Here is a 23,556-nt window from a genome sequence, read left to right as displayed (position 1 = left end):
CTTCAAAAAATTACAAACGCTAAAGTTAAAACAAAAGAATTCTTTTAAATCAAAATTGCATTTAAAAAAATCATTATCATAGAGATACCTTAATAATAATTAACTTTTAACCTAGTGATTATTAATTTTGAAAGTGACTTTATTGAGAATGTAGTAAATGTTGAAATCCATTTATTACTTTCTACAATTCTTATTATTTCCTAAATATCTACACTTACGATATATTTATAAAATATACATATATTCTAGATTCATTTATTAAAGAGTCATTTCCTAATATCGTAACATTTTTACTGGACAACATAAACATTTATTATCGAATTTGCATGTACAGAATGACACATGTAAAATGTAAAGCTTCTTTAAGATATCTTTTTACTGCTACGAACGAATAATAATACATTTTTAAACGGCGTTATAACTTTAGCTGATACATATGTATTATTAAATGACTGAACTTGTATGTTTTTTTGCATTATTTTTCATTATGTACTTGGTATAATTACTATAAGTGTTAATAATGTCGTTATAATACACTTGTAATACTGTATCACTTAAAAGCACAAATAACATTAGCAGTAATATCCAACAGAAAAAGTATCAATATTTAAACGTTTCACTATATCAGTCTTTCATACACCTTTGCCTTTTTCAGATTAGTTAAAACATACTCTTAAATTTCAACAGTTTAAATTCAAATAACTTGAGAATACTTTACCAATGTGAACCTGCTATTTTACTTGACTTGAAATATCTTTTGCAGTTTCAAGTCAAATTGAGGTTCTTTCAACTTTCATTGATTTGAAATAGTAAGCATTAAACGATGTGAATTTGTATGATGTGAACTTCAAACAAAATAACTGTAATATGCATTATTACCACTTGTTCAAATTAGTCAAGTTACGTGAAATGAAGCCACTTGTAACTAAGTAGCTTGATATTAAGTTTGTACTTACTCAAGTTATTTGAATTCAAGTGTGGTAGTACACATCAATCAATGTGTATTTTAAGGCAAGAAACAGTTGAAAATACCTCAATTACATTTGAAAATTGAAAAGACATTTCAAGTCGAGTAAATTAACGCGTTTGCATTAATCAAGTTTCCTGAAATCATTTGAACTCAAGTAATTTGTCTATTATGAACGAGGCTGAACGAAATACAAACTTGAAAGGATAGTTATAAAAATATATTGACCACAATGCTTTAATAATTAATGGTTTCGGCGCAAAGTTTTGGTCCTTTATATAATAAAATTAATTATTAAACTTGGAAGGATATTTCAAGTCAAGTGAATAACGAGTTCACATTGGTCAAGTTATCAAAAATTGTTTGCCTTAAAGCTGCTTGAATTCAAGTTACTTAACTAATCTGTACAGGACATTAGTACAATAGAACTTCATTGAGGAGAAAATCGACTCGATACTTGATTTACTGAACTTTTGCTGACTTCTTATTATTTCAACTATCACATCATCAAGAATCACCTCGATTATATGAAATACAGTGTTTGCACATTATACATTTCTCGTTATATGTGCGTACCCCTTTTCTTAATCTTTATGAGCTCATTATTTACATCAAATCACATTGTAAATAGACAAGTGTATTGACTCGAAATCCAATTATTTGAACAAAAACTTATAAGTCGTGAAAAGACTTAATGTGGTTTTATTATCTAAATGATTCTGTTGTGTAAACTGTCTTATTGTTAGCCCAAAATTGCGTAAATGCAACATTCCACTCTCTATCTTTTCTAGTGAATTTACATTATTGAATTCTGTTTCTTCATCTTACTATTATGAAAGAGGATCCTAAAAATTATTTTAATATTTTTTTTGTTATTATTTCTCCTTTCCAATCTAGGTTCTGCAACATTTTGAAAATTAAAAAGAAATTGAAGTATTTGTAACACTAGAGTATAGTTTTTTGTAAGTTAGACTTTTCTTGTGGGTTCTTTTCAATTAATAGGCACCTCTATGCTAACTATTATTATTAAAATGTTTTCTTTGTTTTAGCAAAATAATTTGTAAGGTGCATAATCTATAGAGTATAGAATATAACACATTGACGTTCCTCCATAACATTATATTTACAGAACTTCGGACTTTAAGTCTTAATTGCTTAATATTCCAGTCAAAACATGTCTTACAAATGAATACAAGCAATAACAATCATGAAATAAACATTTCGTTCCAATCGATGGATTTCTTATTAACGATGCATTGACGCTACGGTACAAAATATTTCTTGGTCGAACGTACATAATACATACATATGCTATAGTACCTCTTCTTACTGATCGTCTTCTTAATATTGATAAAACTGGATTAAGAAAAGTTTTATTGATTTGAAGAAAGATAAGGTTTTACTACCAACAAAGTTAAATTAAAATTTCTCGAGTTCTAGCTTACATTAATACCACAAAGCAGGAAGATATACGACATTTACGATACTATTCCTATATAGATACGTTTGTACTTATTACTGTCGGATTTCCAGCAAAATTTCCCTCAATTATTAACTCTTCAATCATAGGAAAATAATTGCAATGATAGACGAAACTAAATGACACGTCTCAGTGATCCAAAGAGACTGAATATTCTTGCTATTGCACATGTAATATGGTGCTAATAATACGGTTTCAATTTCTGTCGTTGCATAATTTCCCAATAATTGTTTCACGGAGCCAATAGAATTGAGATATCATACATCCATGATTTCCTCATTCTCGTGCAAGATTTATAATTTCTGCAATGAGTCTTTAATAACGACATAAACATCATAAACGTGATTTCTTATCTGAGCCAATACAATTCACGTAAATCACATCGTAAAAATTCAAGGAACGTTTTGTGTAAGATTACAATATTTTCAATAAATTGCATCAGAAAATAGTCTCTACTCTATACGAATATATCAGTGAAAAACAAATGAATAATCAAATGAAAAAAATACCAGTTTTTTTCCTGATCAAATTGTCTCGTGAATATATGTATATAATCGCTTCTATGTATTTCATTATCACACAGTCGAAATGACACAATTTACATTTCTCTGAAATAAATTATATTACTCGGTTGAAAATAATCTTCAAGTAATTATAGTATGTTAGTTTATCTCAACGAGAAATTATCTCTCAAATGTTTTCGTTATTTAATTACTATATAATTAAATGACTCGAGTTCAGCAAGTTAATTAAATTCACAATAATAATTCGATGGGCCATTTATTAAATTATAAGACAAATAAAGAATCACATAGACTCCAGATAGAACAGAAAATTGACTACTAGAAATAGACGTACTTATCGAATGATCAGCAAGATCTACGTTTAAAAAAAAATGTTTACTTAGTGCGTCGTTTATCCCTCTCTCCATCGACATTGCCTTAATGGTTTTCAGCTATTCTAATTTCCATTTTATGATTTCCTTGAGTAGCAACATCGAAAATAAAATTGTGCCCACCTATCTTACATTATTATGTATCAATTATTAATGGATACATTAATAATTTTTCAAATCGAGCGATAGAGAACTATATCCTAAATAATATGACCTTAAAGTTTAACTCCGTCATACTTATTTCTTTCGATTTCGTTAAAACAAAGATGTGTAAGACTATCTAAACACAACGTGAACTCTAAAACAGCGTTACTTTCGAACTCAGCAAACTTCTAAGAACACGCATAATTGATAAGAAAAATCCAGTAGGAACGATAATAATGTGCTGTATTAAATATATTAGATTTCTTATCTCTTGCAAGCCACAACGTACTAACAGCTCGGCTGTAATATCTCACTGCAAAATCGTTCCATGGAAAATTGGGAACAGGATTCTTCTGTAATACGCTCTTACCGTTTCACCCTTTATTACGTTTAAGTATAGCAAATGACAAGAAAACCAGTTTCGAAGGAAAAAATTGATCGACAGTTCATGGGAGCCATGAAATGTACGGTAACCTCGAGACAGTAGAAACCAGCCTTCATTCTGGAGCACGCAACTTCGGCTACCTTCTTGGGAGGCTTGAAAGGTCGACGCGCATTGCGAGTCTTTTTTCTAAATAAAAGGCCGCCACTTGTTTCAGCGTGGATTCGTTTTAACGTATGTAAAGAGATCGTTCCTTCTCATGCAAGACGTTTGTTTCATTGACGGAGGTGTCACTGTGCGCGTAAATAAATTTTACAAGCAAGGTTGAACAGTCCCTGAAGGCGATCTAATGAAATTGCAAAAGCAACCTACTTTGTGAGTTCTTTGAATTAACAGTTCGAGGAAAAGAGGGGGGAACGCGTTTTCTATGTATGGAAGCAATTTTTTAAGGAACTTTTTGGTGACTTAAATAAGGCCTCAAACTAAACTAAACATTAAATTTCTGATGTAATTTGCTAAATACATTTACTGATGTTTAGAATATTTATACCTATGTGTTTATAGAGGTGTTTAACTGGCTACTTAATACTTCCACTTATTATATAACTGCGAAATTTTCTATCCATAGTTTAAGCAAACCTCTGATGTAACTACTCTTATAGACTTTAAATGATTTTCTAAAGTTTACGGTTTAAATGCTTAGTTTGTATCGAAAAATAATAAGAAATAGAGAGTAAGTTAACATACCATAATTGTTGGTTTGCGTATTCTTCATATCACTGCCTGGTTGTGCAGCTATTTCGTTACTTTGCGATACGTTCACGTATAATTTCGTTAATGTATTATCTGTAACATACGAATAGTCGAAAATTTGTACATTCTGCATGTGCTTAAAAGTTCATGAAAGAATAATTTTAGATCTTTCATAATATTTTGTACTGACTTAAGAATTTTAATGATTCATCACTGATTGAATATAGAATACTATAAAATTATTATAAAACTATTCATAAAAAAAATAATAAATTAATAATATTAAAACATTATTACATAATAGCATACGAAGTATAAATAAAATAAAGTAAAAGATAAAAATATAATTTTTAGTTATTATTTACAATCTTTTGCAGACATGTTTTATATAGATACTTTGCAGAAATTTCCAATGCTTTCACATATATTAAACATGAACACATTTACAACTGATTTATAATCATTACCATATATTTAGCGTACCTTATTACATGCCTTAACAACTAATCAGTTACACAATATACGATACATTCATTAATTAACCTGCTGTTTGAATTTATTATTTCCCATTAATACAGTAATTAATACACATGTCTAAATGAAAAAATATATGCAAAACATTTAATTTCACTGAATTTTTTATAAACTCATTTTTCAAGTAGTTACTATAATAAAATTGTGTTGCTTTTGAACACGAATATAAGGCAAAATCAAGATTTTTTTAATTCAATCAAATAAACACAATTCACGTTCAAAATATGCAGTATTTATGTACTATCTTTCTGTGACTAAAATGCAACATCATAACTTATTGACACTATGGAATAAATTTAAAGTAGTCATCTTTTATCTGTTTGAAGAATTAAGTAATCACATGCTACTAATTCAATCAAAAAATGTTAATTAATTTATTTCTAGTTCAATTTCACTAAAGATTTTTCAGCTTTAACAAAAAAGCGAGGTAAGATTTTTTTATCCTATTCATTTCACAAAGAATTCTACATTATATAAAAATTTCAGCAATTGTGTATAGTGTTATCTCGATATAAGTTCACTAGGATACTTATATTTTCTTAAAATTATAGGATTATCTCGATACAAACTCGATGTACTCATTCTCTTGTAACTAGTACATAAATGAGCCTTTAAAACGAGTTTCTCACATTCTCAGTTCTTAACTGATTCCAACTCTTGTACTTGTATCAAGACAACGCTGTATTTCACTTCATTCTGAACTGACAGCTAAAACGTGATCAAAATCGTTTATTGCACTTCGACAGAGTTATAACAATTATCTTTAGCATTCCATTGTTATTCAATAGCAAGCTTTGCATAAATTTTGCATATTTATTTTACGCATAGATTCGCAATTGAATCTAACTACATATGTATCTAGGTAAGTAATGCCATATAATTTATCAAGTTGACCTCATCTTGTCGATCTACCATTAATATGTTATTACTATCAATTTCCATGACCGAGTCTATAAAAATAAAAGGAGTATGTATAGCAATTGAAATGAAAGAATAATGTTACCATAATTGTTAAGTGCGTTATCATAGATTCCTATAAAATGTTAAATTACACATAAGTGAAATCGATTGGATTTACAACATTTTAATTCCAAAAATAATCTTTTATTGTAAAACTATCTTATTGGAAAAAGTCGTACAAAATGCGATCAGAAAGCTATAAGTATTTAGTTGTAATGACTATAAGTTGTTGAAAGAAAATAACCTTTTTATAAACAAGATGATTGAACGTACTATTCGTAGATAAGTTAAGAGAGACTGAAAATAGGCGATTTAAGAAGTGAATTTTTTGCAACTCTTTAATCAGACTTAAGACTTCTTATAATCCATGATCACCTAAGATTACAACAATCCTTTTATCTGCCGATAATATTTCTAAGCTTGATAAACAGTTTTATTTTTAATTTGAACAGTCTCGCTCCCTTAAAAATCAAAATTCTAAACGACGCAATTTCATTTGAACGTATCTGTATAAGAAAAATTTTACTTTTATTATCAATAGTTTTATTCAAGTTCTGCTGATGAAGTATACAGGCGTATGTGTTTGCAAACGTAAGTTAACAACTATAGTGAATGCAAAACCTACCCGCAGGACAAGTTACACCATACATGCTTTCCAGGAATTATAAACAACTCCAAAAACCTAACCAAGAATACAGTGAGATATCTGAGCATGTTACTAAACAGAAGGTTAACATGAAAGCAACACATCAAAGCAAAATGTATCACCTGGAATTCAAAAATTTTTAAAAGTTGATATGGACCTATAAGATTCAACACTGTAGCGCAACCAGCGATTGAAATATTCTAGACTAAACTGTAATTCACCTCCTTCAACTATTCCCCACTGTAACATACACCTTACATTTCTTATAATTCTTTCCAAGAACTGATTGTAAACTGATAACAAGCAAACAAACAAGTAATTAACAACTAACTAGCTAACAAACAACTTCGAGAGTGATTTTCGAGAGTTAAAAAAATACACTTCGAATATTTATGACTATTCTACAAACCCGTAAGATTTATCAAAATACACTTCACTTTTAAAGAGGATCCATTCAAAAAATATTCTCTAATAATTCTTTATTCTACAATATTTGTTAAATACCATTAATTGTTCATTTCTTTACACAGCCAAAATAAACTTAATAATATATTATTCTAAATCATATCTTTATTGTCAGAAAATCAAACTTTTAGTGCATTTTTCGAAGAAACGTAATGATAGTACTAGTTAGAGTTAAAGATAGTTATACTCTGCTAATATTTGAGACAGATGTGAACATATTGTTTGCAGCTTCCTTGTGTGCATAATACATATGTATAATGATGGGATGTTTTGTCAACTGTCAATTCAAATTACCTAGTTTTACCCTAATTAACCTTCACATACCTAGAACTAACTCTCCAAGATTAGAATCACGTCTGATCAAGGTTTACCCTTTTCTCTCAACTTCTAAGGGGACAAAATCTATGGAAAATACGCAAAATCCAACTGCAAAGAGTTAAAAAGGACCTATATAGAGTGCTTTATAACATGTGGGACCCACTTTAAGAGTTGATTGTATACTTAAAAACAATGAAAAAAAATTGTATAGACACATATTCTATTTGTCTTCGTCTATGAAATATAATGAATTTTATAAACAGAGCAAACTCTATGTTTGGCCTTTCTTTCCATAGACCGCATAGTTAAGCAATTTTTAAATCAACATTTTGCAAATAAATCGATTGGTCATGGAGATCCTATTACATGGCCTGCTCGTTCTTCAGACTTGAAAATGTAATTTAAATTTTGGGACATTTAAAATCTATTGTATACGCAACATCGATTGAAAATGCCTTGAAAATGTTGAAAAAGACTTCCAACAAATTCGAGAAGCATTAGGAATGATAGAGAGAGTGACCAGATCGATGACAAAACAAGTGTAGGTTTGATTTCATTCAAATTCAAAGTGATCAGTTTGAGCATCTTCTGTAAAGGTAATTAAAACAGAAAGTTCATTATATCTCATAAACATAATATAATATTTTTCATTATTTTTAAGCATACAACCAACTCTCAAAGTTTGTCCTACATGTTATGAAACACCCTGTATAATCATTGCAATAACTTGAAATGAATTTAATTTCTCCAGAAAAAAAATAAAATTCAGAAAACAATATTAATGTTTTAATCTTTTCGTACATAATTCCAGAAAACAATCAGTGATACTTCACATACCCCATTCTGTATCTTTTCAACTAGATATAAGTTCTCGCTAAAAAAAATGAGCTAAAACCTTCACACTATTATACAATTCGCTTAATTCAATAAGCAAGGAACGTCAACGTCAGCGACTAGAATCAACAATCACTTCACAGCAGTAGTATTCCTGTCTCGTTGAGACACCCATGAATCACAACGCAAGTGCAATCGAACGTGAAGTATTCGTCGAAATGCAGAATCGATAGGTCATGCGTGCGAAGGCTCACGAGTCGCGTGTCTCTGGTCGCTCACAATTCCAGCGAGGTTCAGAATTGCGGTTGACACAATGCTTATCTCGTTAGAAGGACGGAATGTTGTTGACCCATGTCGTGATAGAGGGAAAGGAAAAGCAAAAAGAAAATGGGAGAAACGGACAGGTCGACCGACGAAGAAAATCGAGCGCGTGAATACCCCACCTGGTTATTATCGTCGGTGATTACTACTCTCTTGCGTCTATATAGGATGCTAATTACAATTAGCCCAGGAGCCGCTTGAAATGCTCGAGCGACGCCAGCCATCAATTTGCCATTTTTGTAGACGATACATTCTCGCACAAAAGAGGCAAGTCAATTTAGTGGAAATGAAATAGACTTTCTTTGGGAATCTATCGTGAAGTGAGATTGCAGGAAACTTATATACGGGTGAAACTTTTACTAGAACCTCTAATGGTAGAATTGACTAATAGTGGGGTCTCTGAACTTTGAAATATACTTCGTATGATACAAACAGCGCAGTCAATTCTTGGAATAAATACTGCATCTTCATGAAAAAATTGTCACGTTTGATGTTATGCCAGCCCAAAGGCCTTAAGGACGCCTTCACTTTCCTCTCAGATTTCTTAACTGAGCAGAATATATTCAACAGACACCACCATTCAGCAAAACAGGAACGAATTAAGCCTCATCCAAAAAAGAATCATCAGGAGGATCTAGAGGACTTCATTTAACATTCTGACTGCAAAAAATTTTATTTTGGACTAGATTTAAAGGAAATGGACCATGTACAATCCACTCTTCAGGACGTAGCTTGTGAAAATAGTTATGTATCAAAGGTTCTTAATTTTCACATAATTGTGTGTAAGATATTCTAATATACATGTGTCTCTTTTTACATGGTGGATCTGTACCATGTAAAGAAAAATCATGCTTTACAGGTTGCAACTTGTCACTTTACAACTTGCAAATCAATTTTTTCACGATTTTTTTACACAGTACGAATTCACCACATAAAAAAAGATTTAGATGTACATAAATTTACAATCATTTTCAATTTTAACCCTCGAGTGGGTTTGACGATGGGAATCGTCAGTGTCGTGAAGATTAAACATTAGATTTTTGAGTAGATAAATTATAACCATTAAGATACATACATATTTAAAATTAAACAATGTTGCAAATAAGAATATTCTTCTCATTCAAAATTTTATGCAATCGATATTATTAAGAAAAACTATTTTATCCGCTAAATTGAATACACTTCAAACTATGTAAATATTCACAAATATTTTGAAGTACAAATATATCAAAATAAAGACTGAACAATAATTTTTAAATTTTGATGGAATTATACAACGTCGTGTTATCGCCTAGTCTACGAAATCGACTAGAAAATAATATTCTTGTAGATACAATCATTTCCTCAATGTGCAAAACAACAGATTCTTTGAATTACAAAATGTTTTGATATACGCTGGTTGTGTTAAAGGAATGCATCAAGAAGCGTGATGCAACTATAAGCATGAATACGTACACATGTAGCACAATGAGAAAAATAAATGATTAAATACCTCCTACTTGTTGATTTCTATCTGTTTGTCCGTATATCAAAGCAAAATTTAAAAATTCATGGTCATCCTCTTAAAATCGGAAGATCGATAACTACTGTTTCCGGATGAACAATATGCAGCACTTTTACAATAATGCAATATACTAATTACCTTTTATACAGTATTTGCCGATAGGTGTCCAAAACTTTAAGAGGTGATTTTACATACTAAACTATGTCAAACATGAAGATAGACGAAATTGCGTTTCAGTGTGATGTGTGTCTGAGTCGGTATTTATTGTATTAATTTCGCTGCATCTGACCTAACTAGTGCACGCCAGAATAAGTTCTAGGTTAGCTATAGTTCTCACGAATTTTAGATGTTTTTGCAACAATTAATCACTCTGAAACTAAGCCTCAAACACAATTTTGTCACTTTAGATTGTCATCTTATTTTGAAATATTCATAAAGCAACCCCTTGTTTATTTATATACCAGAATTTTTAATTTTATGCAATATATTTTTTAATAAACTTTAACGTATGACTCATAATATTGAGGTAAGAAATTTTTCCAAATAAAAATTGTTTTCCCTCTTCTCAAAAATTTTATGTTTTCTACCTGTAACAATTTCGTTGTGTGGGAGCAATATGTTATTGCTTCTTATACTATTATACTATTTCTGTCATTGTTTAGCTTTCAAACTTTTTTCAAATTAACATGATAACTTTAAAAAATCTACAATGTCATTTATCTGTATATTAGAAATCATAACATAGTACTTTCGATCGAGTTTATAATCTAATTGTTGCACCTGTTGATGTGTGATACCCTCACCGATTTTGATGACCTTCAAATATGTTATAAAGGATAACATTCTGAACAACTTTTCCCTATACATACACTAGACGATCGACTTTAGTTTCAGAGATATTCACGAAAAACTGTCGCTACTACTACACTGAATTTCGTCTTCACGTATACGTGAACGAAGCGCTCGAACGCTTGGCTGCTTTCCGAGAACACAGCGCGGTGCAGTGCAGTGCAACAGCTGACAAAATTGCATATGAATGGTGTATTCGACAAAAACGTACCTTAGAAAGACAATTACACTTTACAGCGATTAAAGAGCTAGATCTGAATTAGATCCGGGTTAATGGTAAATGTGCAGATTAGAGTACGCTACGAACGAATTTCAACCTGAAGTAGTGTAAATATATTGAAAGTCATACCTTGTTCGGTTCGCGGTTAACGTTGTAATCACGACAATCGTCTTGCCACTCGCCAATTTAATATTGAGTGACTGTTTCAATATTTCCAGATGGACCTCGACAATGAAATGTACTAGCGAAAACAGAGTCCCCACGACAACTCCAAATGTGGTGAAGTCCAGACGACTTTCACTTCCTTTTGCATTCTCATCCAAGACTCGAATGCTTACTGGTTCTGTTTTCCAGAGTCCATTCCTCATCCACTTACATCCCCCAAAACGCGCGACTTTAAGGGCGTCACCGATTTTGTGCGACGAAACAAATCGACATCGATTGGCCTTCGACCCAAAGAAGGAAGATCTCCTTAGTCACCCTTACGAGGGCAAAGGAACCGCCCTGATTTCCTCGCGACGAAGGTGGGGGAGACCTCTCCTTCAGGTCGAAGGCTGCACAAATTGGGGAAGAAGAACGAACCCTGGAATAGCGTGGATTGAGCAGGTCCACGCGCGTATTTCCCGAATGATTTTATGGCCGTATTGTCTCACCAGTCAGCGTCAACCCTCTGTGAGCCCGAAGAGAATGGGCTGGCAAAGGTACCTATTGCGAGGCAATACGGGTCTCGATGGTTATTAGAGAGGAACACTTCCCTCGAAGAAAGCATGAAATTGCTTTATTCTGCCAGATATGGAATTTTCGAAAGTACGAATGACTATGCAAAGTATTTAAAGGAAACTTGGATTCTCACATCTTGCAGCAATAAACGCAGTTGCCTCTTCGAACGGAACATACCTCGTCACTCGTTTCTCCGTCATTCGCTTCACGCGCAAAAATTTGACATTCTCCTTTTCCATGACAGACCACCAAGCGTAGACAGTATTTTCCAGGTTGAACCTTTACTTTCTGAATAGTGGGGAGCTTCGTCCCTCCAACCCCTGACTGGAGGCTCTGCCTTGGACCTCCGATACCAGGAAACTAAGGTGACGCATACGTTGTCAGATGAAATTCATTGTGTAATAGCGACAGTTTTTCACGAATATTTTGAAAACTAAAACCAACCGCCTAGTATATGCATAGGAAAAAGTTGTTCAAAATGTTGTCCTTTATAACATAGTTTATCAAGTTCATCGAAATCACTGAGGGCGTCACATATCGACAGGTTGACTGTCTAATCAATAGTTTCTGTCAGTAAGAATAAATTAATAGGTTTTATAAAACTAATAGTATCCCAGAAAAGAAAAATTGAATCACTATAATATCAAACTGCGCTTTGCAAGAATCTTACTAGCAATAAACGTAACGAACACACTGTGCAACTGTTTATTACAAACTCAATTTACTTTCTCGACTTACTTGCATCATCAACATCACGACTATTGCAAAACATGATCGATACAGGCATGTAAGAGATAATGACAATGTAACAAACCGGTTTTAAGAGAACTTTATAAATAAAATTTAACTTGGAAATATTTCAGTATACGCATCTCTGACACATTCGAACACAAATTTGATTCGTAGACTTATAAACTCTAAACTTTTTTAAATACATTTTTTAAATTAATTGCACACAAATACCTGTATTATTTTTTAAAGTAAATCAAATTTCCTACATATAAATGCATTGCAGTTAAGTGGTCAAAAATAAACAGTTCACGAGATATATACTTTAAATTTCTTAACAGATTATAACTTCTACTTGAGGAAATAAAGTTTTAAAAATATGAAACACGATATCTATAATATCTACCGATTAACACTTTATCATAGCAATAAGCTTAAACTCGTTGAGAAGTTAATCATGATACCACCGTCGCTCGTAAACATTGAAGAAGGAAACACGTTTACTATTCTCGTATGAGACATACAAACTTATGACGGAAAATGATTCGAGATGCGTAATACAACGTAGACACACGTATATCTCACGCAAATCCTCTCGACCTTCTCAATAGAGTTACATACAAGATAAGATGCATATACTACTACTGTCGTGTTTATCTACTATGTTCGAAAGCAATTGCAATAAAATATTTCAATTTTTAGTACAAGAAGTACAATATTATATAGGTACTGTTAATATGTTTTTAAATTCCTTGAATAAATACAGGTATTTATTGTTAGTTAAACAGTTTAGAACATCTCAAGGATTATGCATATTACAATCAGCTTATCTTAATACCTTTACAACTAGAATGACGAGATTAAATAACCTACTTTAAAAAAGATACAGTTTTATTTAAGAGTTCAGTTTCATTTCGTCTCATTGCATTTACCAAAAAATGGAATCTTAGAAAGAAAATATTTATTATATCATTATAGCTATATACTTCTCTATCATCACTTGTCCTCTATCTCTGTTACATGATATAATTTGAAGTGAAAACAAATGTTGCAATTTTCTTAAAAATTTGAATGAAAATCATGATTTCCTTACTAACAAAAAAGAAAACGAGGCGCCAAAAAAGCTATAATTGTAGTATTTAAGTTATCAACTTAGTCAAATATAATTCATTAATTAAAATGTTAACGATCTTTGGTCAATAATTGATTCAGTTTTTTATTTCATATTCAAATGATAGTGATTGGTACAATCGTTTCAAACTTTTTCAAATTACTGTTATGTATTGATTTTTTCAAGAAGTGACACTAATAGTTATTAATATTTGATCAGCTCTTTATAACTGGGATGATAGTCGTCCGATTAATTATGTTTTAAAGATGACATTTATGACTTCCGAAATATTTCCATGAAATTAATGCATTAATGAATAATACCGATGGTGAAAGTCACACTAATCTTTTTTATTCAACTAAACACATCAAATAATAAGAAATAGTAAAAAAAACATATGTTCTCGGTCGATAAATAAAAAAAAACTACAATAATAAATAAATCAAAGTTATTCCTTAAAGTGTCAGTAATTGGTTCTTTTACCTTAAATAGTAAAATCAAGTCCGTATAAGACGAAACTGATTACAAATGCAAAAACAAATCAGAATAATTTGCGAGCGCTAATAAATAATGGTAAAACAATTATGAAATAAACAAAATTACTGCCAGAAATATCTACCCACAATTGAATCTAAATACACACTTTAAATGAATACCATATGTGTTCCATGAGAAGTCCCCTGGAAAGCATTACGGGCAAAGCTTCTCAGGCGACTTCTTGTGGAACACGAATAGTGCCTATACTTCTGAAAGTCATTAGTCTCCTATTAAAATCGTATTAAAAGTATTTTATAAAGGTGTTTCGTATATTATCTATACTAAAAATATAAACCAAGAAATGCTATCGAAATGATGAATAATAGCCCGTATCATCGCCACACGCGCTCAAATCAATCGCCAAATTGCACATGAGACTCTTAATCTCTTGGCACAAAAACAGAATAATATTTTCTTAACTGTAACAATAAAGTCTGAGGCTTCAGATTAACACTACTTTTGTGAAACCAATATCGCGAACTAGTAAGAGTGAGTGCAACAGTTAACTGGACGAATATCACAATTAATAGGGGATTAAGGTTCATATCTCACGCGGTCTGATAGAACTATCGTCTATAGAAACAGCTGAGTCTCACGAAATCGCTTGCCAGACAAAACAAATAATTTGATGATAACGTCGATTTGCGAATCGACGCGTCGCTTATTTGAATTAAAACCTCTAATCGAGGCAGTCTTCGTTGTACTTTAATCGACGTATACCCATAAAGTTCGCATAGTCTGGTCACATAAATTACAGATACAAATTACACATACATGTGTACACTGGCGCAAACCTACTTTATACATTACTTAACGCAGCGAGTGCCACTTTTGTTGAAATATTTTATGACTTAGTCAATTCTATTCATAAACTTTACGCCAATTGTACTTTTACTAACGACTTCTTATGTTAAGCGATTTCTACTTATTTTTTTTTATCAATTAACAATAGCTTCTGGCTAATTAATCCTTGTGTACTGTTCAATTAACCTTTTCTTTCCCAAATTATTTAATAATTATAAAGAAATATTTTATATTTTAGTCATTTTGCATGTCAAATATGTGCTTCATGAAAATATTCTATTTTAAAAAGATTCGAGTCTTCGTTTTTATTTCTTAGTAATAGCAAATAAAAAACCCAAATAAAAGGGGTAAACTATCATATGTAAGAATAATTAAATTCATTTTTCTTGCATAAAACAGTTTTCAATTGTATTTCGACGTGAAAATGTATACTTCGAATACTATAATAAGAATGTAACGAAATTTGTGTACCCAAATTGAATTTTTATGATGAAACTATTAAAGATTCAGATTAAATTTCGGGCCAAACTGATTCAAATAGCGCATAAATATTAATCACAAATTAGAACTAATCCCCAATCTATTAGCTGGTTTCTGCAAATACATATGTTTTAAAGGTACTAAAAGCGTTGTAAATTTCACATTGATTAGAAAGTGTTATCGAATCTACGGGGTATAACATGTACACATTGAAGTATTTTAAGGAGTGGTAGGGTATCCCAATTGGAGCACAAAATCTTTTATAACATAAAGTCCGATCTGCTTTTATTTTGCAGTAATCATACCTTAAAGTTAGCACCATGTTTCGAAACGAAGAGTAACTCGCACATATCGGTGAGATGTTTGTTTCGGAGAACCCTTAACACGTGTTGAGATCCTCATAGACACAAGTTCTTCAATGGGATTCCTACTGCAAACGATTCGTGTTTTCTGGATCACTTTTCTCGAGCAACTAATTGCCGGCAGTCTTTTGGTCTACACTTCATCTGTGCTTATTACCTACACTCTTTTCCACAAGTATTTTCAAACTTTAAAACTTTATGAATGTTAAACCGTAAGAGCTACAATAAAATGTATTAAGACTTTTTCTTCTATTGGTCCTCCCTAATGTGTTTGTAAAATGACAACGTTCTCTGACTATTAGTTTACCGTATACAGGGTGTTCCAGATGAAAACCAACAAACATTGCCAGTATATTCAGGAAGTCATTCTGAACAAAAAATATTACATACACCAAGGGTTGATTTGATTTCTCTTCGCTCTCAAGACATGGAAGATGATGTGATATAAACCATAAATAATCAGATGCATTATAGCTACTTAACTTTTAATGATAATTATTTATTTGAAATTACGTTTTACATTGTTGTATATTGATTTACACTAGTTTAAATTGTTTAAAATGTCCATCTCGTGTCTCATTTCGAACAGCTCATTTGAATTCTATATTTTGAAAACGAAGTTAAATTGACCCTTGGTGTACATAATATTTTTTGTTCAAATTGTCATCCTAAACATGCTGACAAAGTTTGTCGGATTCAATCTGGAAAACCCTGTAGACATGTTAACTTTAAAGCATTATTACTGCAAAACGAAAGTAGATCAAACACTATGTTATAGAGCATTTTGTGCTCCAATTGGGGTACCTTGCTACCACTTAAAATATTAAACGGATACATGTTACACCCTGTATAATAAACAATTTATTAATAGCAATATTTTCGTTAACATTGATAAAAACCATTCAAATTACAAATTTTTGGTGACAAAAAATGACAGAGTAATGACTGCCAACGCGGTGATTGTAAAATATGCGTTAACTTATATCCTACTACTTAATTGCTATGAATATTTACAGAAAAAACAGTACTATCTAAATTTGTAATTCTTCACCTGCAGCTATTTGTCCATAATATTAATACTCCTAATTACGTAAAACATGTAAAATATACATTTTCATATTATTTATAATTAATACAAGTAAATAGACATTGTTTCTTTTAATCCAACAAAGGATTTTTAATGAAAGAATTTCGCACAATTCCACTCTAGTTTTGAGATGTTAAAAATATAGACTTGTTTCGTGTGAAAGTATAAGTTACGTTACATATATATAACTTGCCACGTTATTCAGTTTGCAATTTAGAATAGATTACAACAACAGACAGTCATAAACACAACTACAGTGATTGTAAAACAAAAATGCTATATGCTATTAGTCGACGTATTAGATATTAGTTCCGCACTGATTCATGCAAGTTCTTGTCTATTAGACTAAAGCAGATATGTAAAACAAAATCATTAGACCGCAAAATGTTAACTAATTCAATAGGATAGCAATAAAGGCTTCCGGTTTCACAATGTCAACGACTGATACAATACACTTTGAAGAGGAAACAAATACATATTTTGTATTATTTAGTGAACGTTGTTTCGAATAATTAATGATCAGATAAGATGATTTCCAGATGAAATGTGAAGAAAATAAAGAAATGGAACTAGAAGTTTAGAACAAGTGTGAACTCGGGCGTAATAATTGTACAGTCTCTGTCAATTTTATTTCATAAGAAAACCAATAATATCATGCATTCTATGCAGCGCAACATGATGAATACGAGCACGTGTAAGCTAAGCGCGTGAAAGCTGATAAAAATAAGTGTGCATAAACCACACAGTCACCGTGTTCAATTAATTCCAGTAGGAATAGAGTAATTTTGACAGATCGATTTTAATTGTTCCAATAAAAAAGTACTGAACTACATACGCACCTACATGTATTAATAAATTCCATGGAGATTTGTACGACAAAACATGTTTCAAAAACATTAGCATTTCAGGATTGAGAACATTCTATTTTTACAGTATTTTCGTTACTGTAAAAATAAATACAAAAATAAACGAAAATAAAAATAATTGTAATATCTGTTCTATTAAAAAGATTTTAGTAGTGTATTAATTCTATATCTATTTCAAAAAACATGAAAAGAATTTTTCATTATACATATTCTATTCTGTTTTGCATTGATCCTAAAAATTTCTTTTTTCAAAGTTTAGAAGCATTTGTAACTATGAAATGACTTTAAAGTTTCAGAGCCTTTAGTAATGTGAGTATATTTCCCAATTCAGATAATTTTATGGTTTCGTCGGATAATGAGACAACTGATAATTGCTATTTAATGTATAATATAATATACTTTTACAAGTAAAAGTTAGGAAAATATTCAAATGTATAAAAGCTATGTCCTGTACGTTAAAACACATTTTCTAATATCATATATCAAAACATGATGCAGATAAATGATTAATATTTGTCTAATTGCAAATTTGAAATCAATAATAATATTTTCCTCACTTTCGGAATGGCGCTAATTTTTCTCAACCATTTAGTCAAACGATTTCCTAACAACTTACCCACTTATTTACAAACACTAAGAACAACAGTCAAATGGTAACTAATAATTGTAAATATCTACAGTTATTCAAATTACATTACAAGTAATATAGCAATTATTCATTCATCCTTTCTTCATATTTCATGCTTAATCTTTTACAAACTTACATTCTTCTAACATAAGTAAATAATTAATATTCTACATACGTAAGTGTGACAATTTTTAGTCCATAATTCCTGTTATCATAAACAAGGACGAATAAAAACAAAACTAACAAAAAAAATGAAATATTATACTGCATAATTTGCAATTCTTAAAGAACTTTATATCATGCCAGATCACTTAAAACAAAACGTTTATCGAACATAGTTAAAAAAGTACTCAAAGAAGATCGAAAGCGGTTCCGCTGATTCTGAAGTAAGTCTACACGGAACTGAACTTCGTCCATGGTTGCATTTGGCCACAGACGCTGCAGTCAGATCAACTGCGCATATTTTTTGGCCCGTTGTTCTGTTAGGGTACCACGATGGCTCCGGATGCCTCCTCGACTAAAAAAAATACCTAAACAGACTGCATCTCAACTATACTGTTCCGCGGGAGAAAGAATTCTGACTAAACTTGTGTTGTTCTCAATCACTGATAGAGTAATTTCCTACCATCTAACTATAATTAGACAATGACTAAAGATTTTGTAAATATAGACAAGTAACAGGCGCCACTCTACTAGAAACTTAAACAAAGGTTTATTTCGACAGGATTTTATTGAAAATTATCTTAAATTTTTTATTTTTTGATAACGACTTTTACTTTTTTTGGAACAAATACACATCAGTTGGTTATTGAACTTTATTTTAAACAAAGACTTATTTATCGTTAATAAATAAACTCCCAAAACTTATTCGATATTTCTTATTGACAAAAGGTTACTGAAATCTTGATTTATCTAAACTTTGAAGCAATACAAACTTAATTAAAATTTCACTTATCATGAATGGTTCGAAAATTAAACTTTACTCTTTTTCCTGCATTATCACAATGTGTTAATTTGATATGAGTAGAAGACAAATGCATTTTTCAGATAACTAATAAAAAATTTAATTTGTACTTCTACCGTATCTTATAGGAAAGTACTTTTAGTATAAAAACACTAATGAACTGTTTAAACTTGTGCCGCGTGGAAAATTGGCAAGCAATGTTCCATTCGCGAGTAATGTGTACAGAAATCAAGGTTTCTCTTGTGCCACACAACGAAAACGTCTAAAAGAACGCGTGGGTGTTGAAATGCCTTTCCAACAGGCACGTGTGTAGAATGATTCATGCAACAATTTTCTGACAATTTCAGGTGTACACATAGACATTTTACGAAAAGATAAACATAACTTATACAACTTTTAAAAATACATATTTCGAACGCAACAAAAATAATTTGTTAAAATCAACCTCAAAACCAAACGACACAATTTTAAAAAAATCAATCTTACATTAACACGTATACATATTTGTTTAACGCAGAAATTTTGAAATTTTGTTAAAATGAACGCTTTAAATAAACATTGAAAACGTATCCAGAATAATAAATTTGCATATTTCTAATTATTGCTTTCTTACTATTTTGATACTTCAATATTAAATATCATCATGTCAAATGATGCATTTTACAATGAATGTAATAAAAGTTTAAATAAAACAGCTTGAATCAGGCAGTATTGAAGTGCATGGGGAAACGCCTTATCAAAAATCTTTCAACAAGGTTCTCATTCATTCTCGACCTTGCGTTAATCTTTGAATCATTATAATCTAAGGATTACATAATTTCAGTGATAACATCCAGACACCATCGAACGAGTTTTGAAAAGAAAAATGGGGCACGACTTTAGATTAACGACGACGTCAAAGGAAATATTTACGCCACCGCTTATCAGAGCATATTTTTAGAGGAACATCTGCCAATTACTAAATTTCAATGTCGATATCTATTATGCAGATACAAAATTCTAGTTTCAAAAGTCATTGCAGCTACGGGTGTATACAAATAGTGCAGAGTACACAACTTTTTAACCTTTGTATTATTTTTACATGCCTAATCCATTGTAAAATACTATTACAAATAACTAATACCTTTAAAATACTATTATACAAACATTAGTTTAGCAATTTGAATTCTTTATTAAATATTACAATTCATTAACTGTGTTGAATGTTCGAACATTTGTTATGTTAAATGCAACTTATGTACATATTTTGTTACATAATCAGACGTTTGAATGCCTATAGGATCCATCGGTTAAATTCTGACTGGCGTGAACAGAACATAATACTCAGTGCTGCAGTTATTGTTTATCCCAACAAAACGGACGGATGTCCGAACTGTCCGTCATGTCTTAAGGATTAGTCATTAACGATTAAAATCGACCTTTCCTGATTTGCAATCTTGTTACACATATGACCCTGAAAATCCTTCTCGAGAAATCTACATATGTCGGATCACACATGTATTGTGATTTTGCACCACGTCAGAATGATGGCCTTTGTTATTACTCCAAATCGTGTTAACCCGAGCTTGCTACTTACATCGCGCTCCAAATTTATATTTTTTTATATTCATGAAAATTATAACAATTTCTTCTTTCAAATTTTAGACAGAATAGTATATACCTATACATTTATGGAATTTTATGATATTTTACAAATAATAATTTTTTTTAAATTTATGAATATAACGGGGTACTGTATTTCCAATAGTAGTGCTTTAGGCTTAAAATATTTATTGTTAACTTTGTCTACTAAATTTTCATGTTTAAAATTAAAGTAGATACATTAGTTATTTGTCTTTGAACTGAATTCCAGCAACATTTGTTCTCCACTGCTAACATTACTAAGTTCTTACCTGTGTATAGTTACAAGAAAGTTTAGATCGTATAAATCCTATTTATTGAAAACGGACGAAACGAAGTAGTATAATAACATAACACGACATTTTGCAAGAAATTATTGCTGCAAACGCGACAGGTCTTTGATCTTAAAAATGTTGCTCAACGTAGTAATCCCACATGATTCCCACTCGTGTTCGAAGCACAACGATATAAATTGTCTGATAAGGGATAACATTATGTCGATCTCATTACCAATCCACGACATTAAGTAGGTATGAAATGATTCCCAAATGGATAATTAACGATTTCTTAATATATGATAATTCGTGGCTGATATCGTTTGACCTTCTTTTCCGAAAAACAGACTTTATGAAGCAGAAAATTTTCTTTCTACAAGGGTAAAAATAGTAACTCCTCATTTTTTGCAAAAATAAAAAATTCAGAAAAAAAAATTTCTTTAATTTCAAGATAATTAATTTGCTTCGTCATAAACAAACAGAAAACGTCAAACGAAGGATTAGAATTAAGATTCTTAATTAACGTCTTTCAGTTATTGTTCATTTATAAAGTACTGTTTTTGAAACTCAAAGCATTATAAATTCATAGCTGTTAGTAAAACTCAAACTGTCTTAATTAAATGAAAATTTAATTATTTATTCTGATTAATTTTGTTTGATCTTCCTGTGTAAGATTGACATGAATTCGAAAAAGTTCTGCTACTTCTATGACTTCCTTCGACGAGGAGTCTATCTTTAACGTCATTACTTTATTTCTTTTAAAAAAAGAGAAGAGAAAAATAACAGCGTGTCACTTACACACTCAGACACATCTTTTATTCTCACGATACACTTTTGTCACAAAGAAATGTCCTCAAAATAAGAAACTAGCGAAAAATAACTTAGAAGTGTCATTCTATGCAAAACGCTAAAAGCAAATCAACAAAGTAAATAGAATTCAACGAGACGTCTAATATAGTGACGTCTGCTGAATGTATCTTATAGAAAAGTCAGAAACTTGTTTCCGTTCAAACTACTAGAATTATTCATATAAAGATTTTAGCATATAAATTCAACGAAGTTTAAAATAACCAAAATTGCAAATATTGACATTGAAAAATTAAATTATATTTCCATATTATTCTATTTCGATTTATTGATTATGTATTGACTTATGTACGATTTATGTAAGTGGTTAACTATTACCGTACAATAATTCGATTGTCGTATAATTGATCAGTGTTAAACAGGAAATTTATGTCATTAGATATCATTAGTTCCAATTTAGTCTAGTTTATAAAAACTAGTTATAATTTATAAAAACAGTAATAACATCTTACCTCCTTTTCACCCCTCAACGAGGTGTCCCCGAGATTTCCCTCGCGCACACGTGGCTTTTGGAGCTTCACCGTCGCACCTCGCGGTATCGATTTCTTCGATAATTCAAGATAACCTGTCACACGAATCAACTCGGAAAAAATATTAAACCCTAACTAAATACTACTAAACAACTCCAAGAACAATAAACCCTTTGTTCAAGTATCTCAACAGTCCAACTGTCCAGTGCATAAAAACTCCAATAGGAAACCCGATCGAGGGGATCGATCAATCCAGCAGGATCGATCTTAAAGAAAGTTCGTACAGGTGATAAAGAACTCAGGTAATAAAGAAAAAGGGAAAGGAATAGGGACAAAGACGCAAATAAAGAATTCGGAATAGATGAAGTCGAAGAGATGGAAAGCAATAGCGTCCCTGTGCTCGAATGTGCGTTTATTCAATTATTTCTCGGTTTAACGAATTGTCTGTGAGGGTTTCAACAATAAGAGCTGAGTGGCACCGTATGGGCCATGCGTCGTGCGCGAGCTACGGCGATCGACTGAAATGCAGGGAAAAGCGTTCACCCGGGCGTGTTGCTCGTGCGAAACTGACTCGGCTCTCGCCCGAAGCTCGACTTCGAGAGCAGACTGTACACATCGCGAAGGCGTGTACAAACTCTCACGGCTGCGTTCGGCGGCGTGCCTTCTGGCGACGCTAGGAATGAGACGGCAGGTAGCGATGATCATTCCGCGCGACCTGTTACACGTTTTTAATCAGACTAGACGCCATAAAGCTGCATAGGGGC

The 23,556-nt window shown here is 31.4% G+C and overlaps 1 protein-coding gene across 3 annotated transcripts in view; it reads right to left on the bottom strand.

Annotated features, from left to right (window-relative positions):
* Window positions 1-23,342, bottom strand: part of LOC143179260 (organic cation transporter protein) — a 38,389-nt gene extending 15,047 nt beyond the window's left edge. Inside the window, exons 1-2 of one of the 3 annotated variants that reach the window (XM_076378403.1) lie at window positions 22,775-23,342; window positions 4,616-4,714 (exon numbers count right to left, since the gene is read on the bottom strand). In XM_076378403.1, coding sequence (XP_076234518.1) covers window positions 4,616-4,643 — 28 coding nt within the window. In that variant the 5' untranslated portion in view covers window positions 4,644-4,714; window positions 22,775-23,342. Of the gene's footprint in view, window positions 1-4,615; window positions 4,715-18,771; window positions 18,917-22,774 lie in introns of those variants that run through there. The other 2 variants (XM_076378411.1, XM_076378419.1) reach the window with 2 other exon arrangements.
* Window positions 23,343-23,556: the final 214 nt, after the last annotated feature.

This window comes from Calliopsis andreniformis, chromosome 1, assembly GCF_051401765.1.
Source record: "Calliopsis andreniformis isolate RMS-2024a chromosome 1, iyCalAndr_principal, whole genome shotgun sequence".
Taxonomy (NCBI): Eukaryota; Metazoa; Arthropoda; class Insecta; order Hymenoptera; family Andrenidae; genus Calliopsis; species Calliopsis andreniformis.
Note: the sequence above shows the minus strand (reverse complement) of the source record. Positions and strands in the feature narration are given on the sequence as shown.